We start from the raw sequence: 12445 nt of genomic DNA, 5'->3' as shown, positions 1-12445 counted from the left end.
AACTATAGCTGGGCCACACTCAGGAGAGCCAGACGGACACCTCTCTCTAGGCGAGGTCTGCCTGGGCTTCCCAGTCCCAAAGCTCCCCAGCCTTGGAGGAGGAAAACGTGGAGAGAGAGAGTAGGAAACTTAGGCAGAGCAGGATGGAGGCAAAGGGAGGAAGCTGCCTCTGCAGCCTGGAGGGGTGGAAGGCAGCCCAGGGAACTCACGGGGAGCTGAAGCCCCAGCAGCTCCGCACCAAATTTATCCTCAATCACACTCCCCGCTCCTCACAATTAATAGCAGAATTAGAAACAATCAGGGAGCTGCCTAATTACTGTCAATTAGAGCGCGCTAATCAAGCTCCGTCTCCCACACCCCGCCCGGCGCTCACCACTAAATGTCAAACTTCATTAGAGGCAGACACGCTCCCTCCCTCCCTGCCTTCCTCCTTCCAGACTCAACAGAGAGCCCTCACGCAGGCCAGCACAGGCCACTGGACCGGTGACCCAAGGGAAGGGCCCCTGGCTCCCCTTCTCATGAGCTCCAAGCTCACTTCCCCCAGGGGTGGGCTGGGCATGGATCGGGAGGTGGGGCAGATCCCTGTGCTGGCACCGCCCAGCTCCTCCCTCAGCCCGCGCTCCTGAGGTCATGGCAGCTCAGAGGCTGGGCCTCAGGGCTCCACTGGGAGGACTCAGGGAAGGCCTTTCGGAAGGCAATTAGGGAGAGCACCCATGGCTGGGGTGACAGTGGGGCACCCTGGGTCTTCCTGTCATTACACCATCACTCAGGACAAGGGCATGGAAAGCTCAAGGGACAGGAGAGGAGAGCTGGCTCCATGGCCTTTTGAGCCTTCAGAACTGCTGATGGGATCTGTGGTCGATGGTGAAAGTAAGAAGTAGGGTCAAAAGAAGAAAAGCAAAGACAGAAAGAGAACAAAGGGGCAAACGGAAGAGCCCTGGAAGCAAGGTGGAAGGGGCAGACGGGAGAGACGGAGTCACCAACCCACCTAGGATGGGTGGAGGCCTATCTGAGGGGGGCAGCACAGGTGGAAAACGACCTTTCAGGACAACTCCACAGGGACCCCTGTTCCACAGTAGCGGGCGAGATGCTGCTGCCTTCGGAACGTGGCTCACATGGCTTAGAGCGCCCAGCCTCCGACCTCCCTACTCAGCCGCTTCCCCGTCCCCCTGCCGAGAGGCTGATGAGCTAACTGCGCAGGGGGCTGATGGGGATGCGGGAGCCGCCACCAGCGCCGCCTGGGGACGAAGGGGAGGAGGAGCTGCAGAGGGCGGGCCTCTAGCGCCGGCCCCAGGCAGGGCTGCAGGCAGACGAGGGATCTGGGGAAAAGGGCTGCACGTGGAGGCTGGAGAAGGGACAGTGCCCCTACTCTGCTTCTAAGACAACGTCAGTACTAGCCCCGAAGCAAGGTCTCTCTGACAAGCCCAGGAGGGCCCAGCTGGGCCCCATCCCTTGGCCTGGACACTGTCCCACTGCAGGCTCCCAAGCCAAGAATGCTGCCCAGTTCCCCTCCTCTCTGTCACTGGGGCCCCAGAAAAGGTGGGAAGCAGCAGAGCCACCACTCACCAGGGTGCTGCATGCCTGGGGGCAGGGAAATGGTGGCCTCACTCCACTGGTCGGCGCTGGAAACGGAGCAGGAGCGCTGGTGCAGCCCCTCAGGGCGCGGGCCAGCCCAGGCCGAGCTGCTGAGGGGGCGCTCAGAGTGCAGGGATGCGCTGCTGGCCGAGTGGGGGGCACCTAGGGGCGGGAAGGGTCAGACTGGGAAGGGAGGCCGGGCAGGGGAGGATTCTCAAAGATACTATCCTAAAAATAGGGCTGCAGGGCAGAGCCTGAGACATTCCAGCAGGGCACTGGGTTCGTCAGGTGGCGGGCCAGCTTCTGGGAGAGCCAGAGGCCGCGCAGGGACCCTGTGTGCCTTCGGAAGCAGCCTGTCCCCAGATCTTCACGCCCTTCTCTCTCTGTGAGCAGAAAGGTCCACAGCTCTGTCCCCTCACTGTGGTCCAGGAGCGGGGCGGGGGGATCTCTGCATCAGAGATCTCCCAACTTGTGGAACGAGCTGGGTGGTGCTGACACCCATCTCCACAGTGCTCCTTGTGGGGCCCCTCCTGGCTTGGGCCCCTGCACCCTCCATTCTAGTCCACATATGCCATTTGCTTTGCCTCAGCTTTACTGCCATTCTGACGAGAAATAAGTGTATCAAATTCAAGTAATTATGTCTAATTAGTATTAGTAATTATCCTGTTGGGCTGGAGAAAATTAATCTTTCATTTCCCATCAGGGAAGAATGGCAGAGCCAAGGGGAACCGACGGCTCTAGGAAAGCTAAGGCTGGGCAGGCGCGGCGGCCGGCAGTGGAGGGAGGACAGAGCACCGCACAATTCTCCCACCTCACTCCCTGGCTGAGACCCTGCTGGAGAGATTCTGGGAAAAGCCTTGGGGCCTCAGGGGCCTGTGACACTTACAAAGCCTGAGCTGGAACACTGAGAACCTAAGCTTCCTTCCCCTTCTTCAGTCGACCCAAGACTGAGACCAGAAGGAAACGGCCCTAGGAGGTCTAAGAACACGGGGGCCAAACCTGAGGTGCTTGAACCTTGAAGCGGAGGAGCCAGCCAGGTGCTGGAGGTTAGTGGGAAAGCAGAGAAGGGGCCTGGAGCTGGCCAACGCTGGAGACAGCAGGCAGAGGCCCAGCCAGGGGAAGGGTAGGCGCCAGGTCTCACACCAGCCCTGCAGGCGGTGGGACTGAGGGGAAGTCTATGGGGAGGTGGCACCGAGCTGCAGCAGCTGGAAGGTAAAGAATGGCCCAAGGTGCCACAGCTCTGCCGCTGGGATGACGCCAAAGGCAGGGAGCAAGTTTTATGTTCCTCTTGTATTTGTCACAACACCCCAAACAGGTCCAGACACATAGTAAGTGCTTAGTCACATATGTGCAGCACGGAGGCTACAGGCCAGTCTCCATCTCCAGGCCCCGAAGAAACACACAGATGCTGCCTCTTCAGAATCCTACCCACCTCCCGTCCTCCGCCCTCACAGGTCCTGCCTCAGGAAACCTTCCAGGGTGCACACTTGGTCCCTCATTTCTCAGACACCTTGCTTCTCCTCACCCCTGCTTTCATTCCCTTCCAGGTTCCAAATCGTATTCCCCCTCATCCCTAGCCCCATCCAAAGACATTACAGGCCCAACTTCCTCCCCAAGCCCCCAACCCAAAATCCTGAGGGAGGGAAAGTGCTTTCCCTTTTCTTTGTTAATTCTCCCCTCATTACGCCTGCAATCCCACAATCAGTGTGCACTGTAATTGTCGAATTTGATGCTAATGATTAATGAATTAAACATGGAGCCATCAATTAGTCCTCGGAGGATAATTCTGCATAAAGCAGCGGATAATGTAATTACAGTAACAAAGATAATGAGATGTTAACATCGCCCGGTGAGTGAGAGACATGTGTGAGTGTGCATGAGGGTCGGTGTCGGTGTCGGCACGCGGCAGCGGGACGCGGGCTGGGTGGGCACCGTCCGCGAGCTCCTGCGTGTGGGCGCTGTCATTACAGGAGTGAGGGCACGGGGCTGCCTCCTCCATGCCACTGCCGCTCCCAGGTGTGAGGGATGTCAGGGACAGGAACGGGACAGGACAGCGTCTTCTCGTTTCCCTCGCTCTAGGGAAACAGCCCAGCTGTCCTCTGGCTCCCTGCCATCAAGGAAAGGGACTCACCTGGGCCTGCTCCTGATTTTTGGAATGATAAGAGAAACCCCAAGCTGACCAAAGGGGCTCCTGGGGGCTGGTGCCAGAGGGCTCCCTGCAGCTCTCACCTGCTGTCTGGGCAGGGCACTGAAGACTGCATGTGACCTGCCATCAGGCCAGTACAACCCCACAGCAGGCTCAAGGTCCCCCACTGGCACAGCCCCACGATGGGTGGTGGCTGGCCTTCTCCTCCTTAGCGTCCTTCCTTCCCTCCATCCACCTCACAGGCTTCCTTTCTGAGCTCAGGGTGGCTTAGAGGAAAGAACATGGCTCTTCAAGTCAGACACAATGAGGTTGAACCCTAGGTCTCCCACTTACTGTGGAATTTACGACAAGTTTGTTAGCTACGCCAAGCCTCTGTTTCCTCATTAAAATGGGGACAATAATCTCTACTTCACCGCTGCTGAGGACCTGGGGCCTGATGCAGAGACATCCACTGCATAAGGCACATCTCGGTTGTGTCAGGCCCCTCCCCCTGGCCACTCCCCTGCCTTCGGCCTGGTCCGCGGTGTTTCTGCGAGAGTGGGCCCAGCACACCTGTTTCAGGTGCCTTGCCTCCAACAAGGACCACACCTGGAGGCATCATTGTGCCTTCCTTCCCTCTAACCTGGGCTTTCTCAGCAGAGTCCCATCAGCGTTGTGAGTGGGACAATTCTTTATTGTTTGGGGTCTCTCCCATCCATTCCAGGGGACTTCGTATCCCCAACCACCTGTCCACTGTCTGTCACATCCTCCCCTCACTGTGACAAGCACAGGCCCTCTAGGGAGATGACTCACCCAGCTGCAGACCTGTGCTGCCAGGCGCTGACTGCTGGGACAGGGCACAGGAATGGCACCGGCAGGGCAGGGTTTGGGGCAGCTGTTACTGGGCCCAGGGAACATGAGATCCAATGGTCAAGGACAACATCGGGGATACTGAAGTCTCCGGGAAAAGCAGTCGGGAGCCAGGGGCTCTGGAAGCGAGGGAAACGAGTGTGGAAGGACGGATCCTGGAAGAGCATGGAGCCTGGGGGCCCAAAGGAGGAGGAGTGAAGCGGCACTAGGAAGGGAGTCCCTGGGGACAGGAGGCCTTTCACCTGAGCCAGCACTATCAGTTGAAAAGGCAAGAACACAATAGCTCTTCACTGGAGTTTCCTGCCTCCAGCTCCTGTCTAAATTCAGTCCTCTCTGAGCAGAGATCCCACCTCTCACTCAGGCCTGAGAATATGCACCAGGTTGACTCCAGACAGCTCCGTCCCCTTCCGCCTCCCCCATCTCCATATGTCAACCTTGGCTGAGATGCCAGCCATGCACCCAGAGGCACTGCCCCCACCCATCGCCTGCCTCGGATCCAGATGCAGAGATGGGCCTAGGACCACCAGCGCCACTGCCAAAACATGACACTACCTGGCCCCATCTGACATCCAGATCAACTGCTCGTCTAGACATTTGCTGCCACCTCAACTAACTCCACTAGGGCTGCATTAGGGCACATGTCTTTGGCTGAGATGACCTTGAAGTGTGATGCTGGCCAGCACCCTGTGCCCAGGCTGAGAAGCAGCCAAGCCCAGAATGCCTGCTTGCCTTGGCTCCAAGGCAGTCACCCCCCAGGCCCCCACCTCAGCAGCCGCCTCACCTGTGCCCCCACCCAGCTGTGTGTTATTCCGCTCCACGGACAGCCCGTTGGCACGGGGGCTGGTGCCCGGGGCTGTGGCAGGTGTGGCTCGGGGCAGGCGCTTCCCTGGCACTTTCACCGTTGTTCGCAGCAGGTCAATCTCCTTGCCATGGATATTCTGCATGTAATCCTAAAGGCCGGGTGGGAGAGACAGATGAAGACTGGTTAGCAGCAGTCACTCCAGCGCTGAATCTTGCAACTCCTAGGTCTCTCCCTGCTGTGGGAGGAGAGGGAAGGCTCCAATCTTGAAAAGCAGGATTCTAAGCCACAGAATGTCTCTGAGTCTGGATTACACCTCGATCTCCACGGTGCTCAAAGCAGCTCTAGGGGGCTCTGCCAGGAGGGAGGTAGAGTTGGGGGCGGCTAAGGACCTGGAGCTAAGCGCTGAGGCTCAGGCCCTCAGGAACAACAGCTTCGGAGGCAACAGCACAAAGCAGGCCAAGTGCTGGGCCAGGCTGGGATTTAGGGAGAGCCCCTGGCTGAGGAGGGGAGCGGAGACACTCGGGGACATGGATGACAGGGTGGCCACCAAGCACTGCAGCCCCCACCTGGGCATTAAGAACCTTCTAAAGCCTAGAATAGTCCCAGCCCTTAGGACAGTGTCTGATAATAAACACTTGTCGAACAGTTTAAAAGGAAGCCTCTGATTCTTTTTGCTGGACTTTGGAATACAGCAACAGGTGGTCTCACGGGTACCACCGATTCCCTGGCGGCAGTCATCGTCACCGCCGTCATGTCATCTGCCTGTCGTGTGCAGGGTATTTACCATCCTACAGCAGTGTATTTATACATTCCACGTATAACCTCGTGTAATCTTCACCACCTGAGGGAGGCAGTGCCTGTTTTGTAAATGAAGGAACTGAGGCTTAGAAAGGCTTATCTGCCCGGGAACACACAATTAAATGGTAGCAGAGTCAGATTCAAGCCAAGGTTTTTCAGATTCCCAAGCCTGTGCCCTGTGCACAGGCTTCCTCCAGCCTGTCCTGGGCCCGGGACTCACCCTGCTTTCAAGTCAGGGCCCTGGAGATGGGGGGCCACTTTGTGCTTGGACTCCCCCCATCATTTAGGGAGCACCACGGCCGAGTGCAGGGAGGAAGGGTGGGGGCCTGCCCCTCCCTGGCCTGGAGCCCCGCTGGGCCTCCTGCTTCCAGCCTCTCCTCCAGAGGTTTCCCTTTAAACTGTTTGACAAGTGTTTAGTATCAGACACTGTCCTAAGGGCTGTCCCAGCCTGTTGCCTCCTGCTTCCTTGTCCCTGTCACTGTCCCTGAGCTCCACGGCAATTCCTAGCTAATGCCCTCGGTAAAGTGGCACAAATTCCTCTCCATGGGTCTATGCCCCTTCCTGAGAGAAGAACCTGGGTGGTGGTGCCAGATTTAACTTCTGACTGAATTACATCGGTTGGACATAAAGCCGCTCCTCCTTTCCCCTCCACAAACACCTCTGGAATGTCTGCATCCTGAGGGCAGCTGTGCGACGAGCCTTCCCAGACACGGTCCTCCCACCCTGAGGAGGCTGGCCTTCACCTTTACCACTCGACATCAGACTGCTTTCCCGCCAGGCTGGCTCTGTCTTCTCACCCCGTTAGCTCCAGGGAAAATCGACACTGTCCTCTGCTGAAAAGAGCCCATGGGGCCTGCTGCCCCTTGGGAAGCAGTGGAAGGGCAGGAAGTCTCACCAGGACTCCCTCTGGCAGGAATAATGAGGGCATCAAGTAGACAAGGAGTCACCTGGTCCCAGGTCACTAAGAGAAGGTGAGGAGGTTACCAGCTAGACGGAGGAAAGAGGTGCCAAACACCAGCCTCCGCCTGCACTTCTGTGGCTGGGCTGGACGTCACCCACAGCTCCGTGTCATCAGGGGAATGGTGGAAAGGCCTGGCATCAGCACGCGGCCTCCCTGCCCAGGTCCAGCCCTGTGGGTCTCGCCGAGCCTGCAGTCACCTTCATTCTCAAGGTGGCTATGGCACCTTCCCAGGCAGACAGCCCTTCAGGAAGAGGACCAGGGGAGTAACCAACCAGAGCAGAGGAGCCACGCCTAGAAGGTGTGTTCAGGAAGGAGCCCACACTCCCTGCCACTGCTGCTCCTGGCAGTCCTGGGCTTACCTGTGCCCTCCTGCTACCCAAGTTCTCTGTGAGGGACAGTACCAAGTGCCTGGCCCCAAGCACACATGTGCTAAAGTCTTGTTCATTGTCCCAGAACCACAGAATGACATAACCGAGGAATCAGTGAGCAGCCTCCCGCCCAGGCAGGACCTCTTTGACAACCGCTCGGCCCGCACTTGGCGGAGCAGGACTCTGCCCACAGCTTGGGGCCTTGCCAAGGTGGCTGGGAAGGAAGCAGACCCAGGAGCCCCTCCTGCCCTCCCAGCGTGCCTCCATCCATCCTTCTCCAGCACACTGGGCTGCACGCCACTGGCCCCGCCGGCCCTCTGTCTTGCTTTCAGCCCAGTGTCCACTCAAATGACTTCACTGCCTCACCCCCTCTCCACTTGCATCCCACAGACTCAGCTTCCCGTCCCTGGTCCCCGTCGGCAGTCCCTGTACACAATCACATCTTAGATCGGCTACTACAGACAACAGTCAACAGCTGGCTGGGCCAAAGGCACAGCTGCAGTCCCTCCTTAGGGGAGGGGCTTGGGCTGCTCTAGTTCACAAGGAGGTCACAGCAGCTGCAACAGTTTTCAGGCCCCACAACAGCCCTGGGATGCCCAGGCTGGGACATGGCAGGAAAAGCTGACCCCATGCCAAGAAGAAGAGTTGCACAGGGGGACTCTGTTCAGAGCTAAGGTGCCAGAAACTGGCCTCAGGGGAAAGGACGGCCCGACTTCAGCATCTCTGACGGCACCAGCCAGACACTCCGCATTCCCAGGACAGGCCGGCACCCACAGCCCTGGATTCCGCGCCCTCGTGCCCGGGCAACCCTGGAGCCTGGGCCCAGAGGAGAGCAGAGAGAAGCTTGAGGAGCATCAGCAGGGATGGGAACCTCAGACAGGCAGCAGCGTTTCCCTCCGTCAGCAGAACGGGGAGCATGGTGGTGGTGGCGGCTGCTCAGGAGAGCGGTCACCACGGCTGCCTTTATTACCCACCATCAAACAGCAATTTCTTCCCCAGCCTCCTCGCTAATTACCCAGCCAGCGTTCTCATCTCGTTTTATTACTGGAATTAACAACGAGTTCAGAGCGTGGAAAGCTATTAAGATGTGTGATTAAGCCACATTCAATTAGTTTCTACAAACAATTTAATTGATGTTGCAGATAGAATTAACAGAAGGTGATTGTGTGAATGGCTCCGCTGGCTGCAAAATGGGGGAGGCTGTGGCGGGCTCTCTTGGGCCAGGCGAGAATGGGGCACGGGGCTCAGGGCTGGCCCACGAACTCATCTTCTGTGTGTCCTGTCCCCCCGGCCCCCATCCATAGGTGAGTCACCAGTCCCGATGCCCTTGGGGCTCAGGCGAGACCCTTGCTGGAGAGGAGAGCCAGCCTCAGACCAGAGTTCTGTTGGAGCCTCTGGAGTTGCCGGAGCTCCTTCCTCGACATGCTTCCTGCCAGGGTTTAGGGTTTGAAGAGCCCCAGAGAGAAGCGGCTGCTCACAGGTAGGGAGGTGGCCTGCTCACTGCTGGCAACTGAAGAGCATGCTCAGGCTGGAAGAAGGTGGCCAGGGGAGATGAAGGAGGTGAGGCGGCAGCCCCGGAGGGAGGGAAAGCGTGGCGAGGGTGGTGGCGGCATGACACAAAGTGAAGCAGGCTCTGCCAGAGCTCCACGGAGAGCTGTGAGCGCATGGAGCCATGACTGGCCCTGCCTCCACTCGTGTTTTTGCACCATGTGTAGCCAAGTGTGCTTCAGGGCCTGTGACAGGATGTGGGTGCCAGGACTTCCAGGCCTGGCCTTGCAGGGTGAATTCTAAGAACTCACACAGTGCAACAAGTGCAGCATGGAGGGGCACTCCTGGGGGGCTCAGACGCCCACCCTAGCCCCAGGCAGGCAAGCCCAACTCCCTCCTTACTTGACAACACTCACCCTGCTATTAACTCTTACGTGACTCTCTCAGTCAGCCCCAGAGGGAGGTGCTCTTGGCAAGTGCAGAAAAATCTGGGTAATGCTCAGAGCCAAAGTCATGGGTCCAAGTCTTAGCTCAGCCACCAGCCGGGTGACTCTGAAAAGCCACCAACCCCCCTGAGCTCTGCTCTCCAGCTGGCTGTGTTTCCTCTACTGAAACCAAAACCCAGCCCAACCCCACAACCCACACTTTCTTCCACATCCAAGACACCCTCTGCCACTCCTCTCCATCCTCGCTGCCTCCACTGTTGGCAGAGGGCACAGACAGTGCACCAAGCTAGGGTCACATAAAACAGAAAAGAGCAGGTAAGAACTGGGCAAAGGGGGAAGCGGAAGGGCAGCTCCACACAGGTGGGGAAACGGACATTTCAAACAGGCCCATTCCCAAGCTCCGCCACCGAGATGGGCAGCTGGACATGAGCAGAGGGCACGGCTAAGCTGCCTGGTGTTGGCCGTGAAACACCTCAGGCTGGGACTTAGAAGACGCTGGTGCGGTTTTCTGGCCTCAGCACTCCTACCTGGGACTTCCTGTCTGTGAGTGGCCCTGAAATCCTTGGAGCCTTTCAACAGGGAAATACTAGGGCTCTCCTTGTCTTCTGGCCCTTCCTTTAGTGTAGGGCTCTGTACACAGTAACAAAGCCTGGTACCCACAGAGCGCACTTTGGCCTCCTACGATACTTTCTGCCTCTGTCGCCGGCGCTCTTCCCAGCAGGCCTAGCTGCCTCTCATTGCCTCGCAAGGACTCGCGAGTGGGACAAGGTCTGTGCCCGTGGTGGGAGGTGGGGGGTCGGGTGGGAGCTCAGTAGCCAGCTGCACTGAATGCGGGTGCTCCCTCCTCCAGTCTCCCAGGTACCAGGCCCTGCCCTGTGGAGTAAGGCATGTTAGGAAGGGCGAGCGGCTGACTGGCATTGTCCCCTGAGCGGAGGGGGAGGACCATTGCCTGAGGATTGTCAGATACCCAGAAGCCCAGGAGGGCCAGGCCTTCTCTGCGAGTTTTCTCCGCAGGGCTGTCTGGGCGGTGCTCTCGGGCCTGGGTGATGGCCAGGATACAGGGACCCAGCACCTCTTAGGTCAGGCCTTCCTGACACCTTAGGTGGATTCAGAGGAAGGCCCAGGACTTCCGGGCCAGGGCGGGGGGGGTGGGGTGGGGGGCACGCGCTGTGCTCAAGGGGCTTCACGGGAGAACTCATTAGCCCCACAGTGGGGTGGTGACAGAGATGAATTCCGGTGACAGCTGTGTGCTGGAGCCACGCGGTGAGGGGAGGGGAGGAAAGAAGGGTGGGGGAGCTGCACAGGGGCCACTCCAGTCACCACAACACCCCCCAGCTGGGACACAGGCCACGCAGCCACCAGGCTCTCCTAACAACAGACAAGGCCACGCTCGCTCTCCTCCCAGGAGGACTGTCCAAGGCTCTAGCCCATTCTCAACAGCCCTGGTCCTCCACCATCCCAGGCCCAGAAGCCCGCAGCTCCCCACTGGCACTGCCCGGCTCAACACAACTGCTGGGCAACATCGGCACCCCTGACTAGAAATTCTGTGGAAGTGGCTGAATCCCCCACCTTAAAAAACTGGCAAGGCGGATATACTGCTTGACTGCCCAGAGGGCACAGGAGGGGCCAGCCGGGTCTTGTGCATTTCCCAAGCTGCCAGTGTGAGGTTCCTTCTCCAGGGATGATCCATTCGAAATCACTAAGGTCTGCTTCCCGTCCGTCCTGGAGCCTGTCCGCTGCCCGCATTCTGTTATCCTCCCTCTACCCCCTCCTCATACTCCCCCAAGAGGCTCCTCCTCCCAGACTCACATGCAGGCTGGGGTGATAGGTGAGCAGCCCGTTGTCACAGAGCGTCACGTACTTCTTCTTCCACTCCTTGTTCAGGGACTTGCCGCTCCGCTTCAGCAGGATACCCTGAGAACAGAGGTCTGATCAGAAACCAGGAGCCAGCCCCCCAGGTCACAGAGCATGAGGAGGTCACGATGTCATTAGGCAATGCCTTCCTCCCTCCCCACTTATGCTGGGCCACTTTGAGCAAAGCAGCCTTTAAGGACCTAGCAGTGAACTTGGGAAGGCCCCTTAGACCAGTCCTTCCCCAGAACTTGGCTCTCCCCCATCATCCATCAGGAAGCAGCTGGACCGCTGTTCTGGCAGGTGGGCATCTTCCCTCCCCAGTGTGTAGAGCCACCTCGACAGGAGAGGCCTGTCAGGGGTGTAGACCGTTGGGTGTAGATGATCGGAGGTGTAGACAGTTAGGGGTATAGATGGTCAGGAGCAGACGCTTAGGGGTGTAGATAGTGGCCATCAGTGATGCTCCTCCCCAGGAGGCTCCAAGGGTCAAAACAGCAGAGATTTTGGTAAGGTCCTGGCCTTCCACCCCCTGTGGTAGCTCCATAATAGGGCAGAAAATCCCCTTATTGTCCCAAGCATCCCCCAGACCACCAAGCCAGGCAGCAGGAAGACCCAGCCTTCCCTCCTAGCAACCACACTTCCGGCATAAGCCAGTGAGACTCGCTGAATGCAGAGGCTGGATGGCTAGAAGGACGAGCGAAAGTGCCACAACAAGGAGCCTGCCCCGGGGACAAGGCCTGGGTCACAGCTGACACCGAGTAAACATATGTTGGAAGAACTGGGGAAAAGCCCCCTAAAACCCCTGGCTGTCAGATGACGATTGCAGGAGGTAGACCCCACTAGGAAGATGGAAGGAGATGATGCTCAACCACAGCTGTGGCCTCCTTCCCAGGAGAAACCTACTCCTCTAGTAAGAACCCTCTAAAGACGCCCTCACTGGCTCAGGTTCTCTCCTTTAAACAACACACACAAGGCAATAGCTGGGAATGGGAGGCGGGGGGGTCATTCAGGACCAGGGAGCGCCACGATGGAGACCAGGGGCAGATCCAGGACCAGCATCACCATCCGTGGCCCCCCATCCTCCAAAACCCCCAACTCAAGAAGGCTGAGAAGAGGCAGTGCTCCCTGGAGACTTCAAGGCAAAAGTCCCATAGGGGGAAG

At 58.3% G+C, this 12445-nt stretch overlaps 1 protein-coding gene across 5 annotated transcripts in view; it reads right to left on the bottom strand.

The window, feature by feature from the left end:
- AGAP3 (ArfGAP with GTPase domain, ankyrin repeat and PH domain 3) overlaps positions 1–12445 on the bottom strand; it is a 59318-nt gene that overhangs the window by 4532 nt on the left and 42341 nt on the right. For 3 of the 5 annotated variants that reach the window (XM_030826172.1, XM_030826173.1, XM_030826179.1), the window contains 2 exons: positions 11243–11347; positions 5352–5520 (listed from right to left, as the gene is read on the bottom strand). In XM_030826172.1, the coding sequence (XP_030682032.1) occupies positions 5352–5520; positions 11243–11347 (274 nt within the window). Of the gene's footprint in view, positions 1–1566; positions 1738–5351; positions 5521–11242; positions 11348–12445 lie in introns of all 5 variants that reach the window. The other 2 variants (XM_030826171.1, XM_030826178.1) reach the window with 1 other exon arrangement.

This window comes from Nomascus leucogenys, chromosome 13 (genome assembly GCF_006542625.1).
Source record: "Nomascus leucogenys isolate Asia chromosome 13, Asia_NLE_v1, whole genome shotgun sequence".
Taxonomy (NCBI): Eukaryota; Metazoa; Chordata; class Mammalia; order Primates; family Hylobatidae; genus Nomascus; species Nomascus leucogenys.
This window is presented reverse-complemented; position numbering and strand designations above follow the sequence as displayed.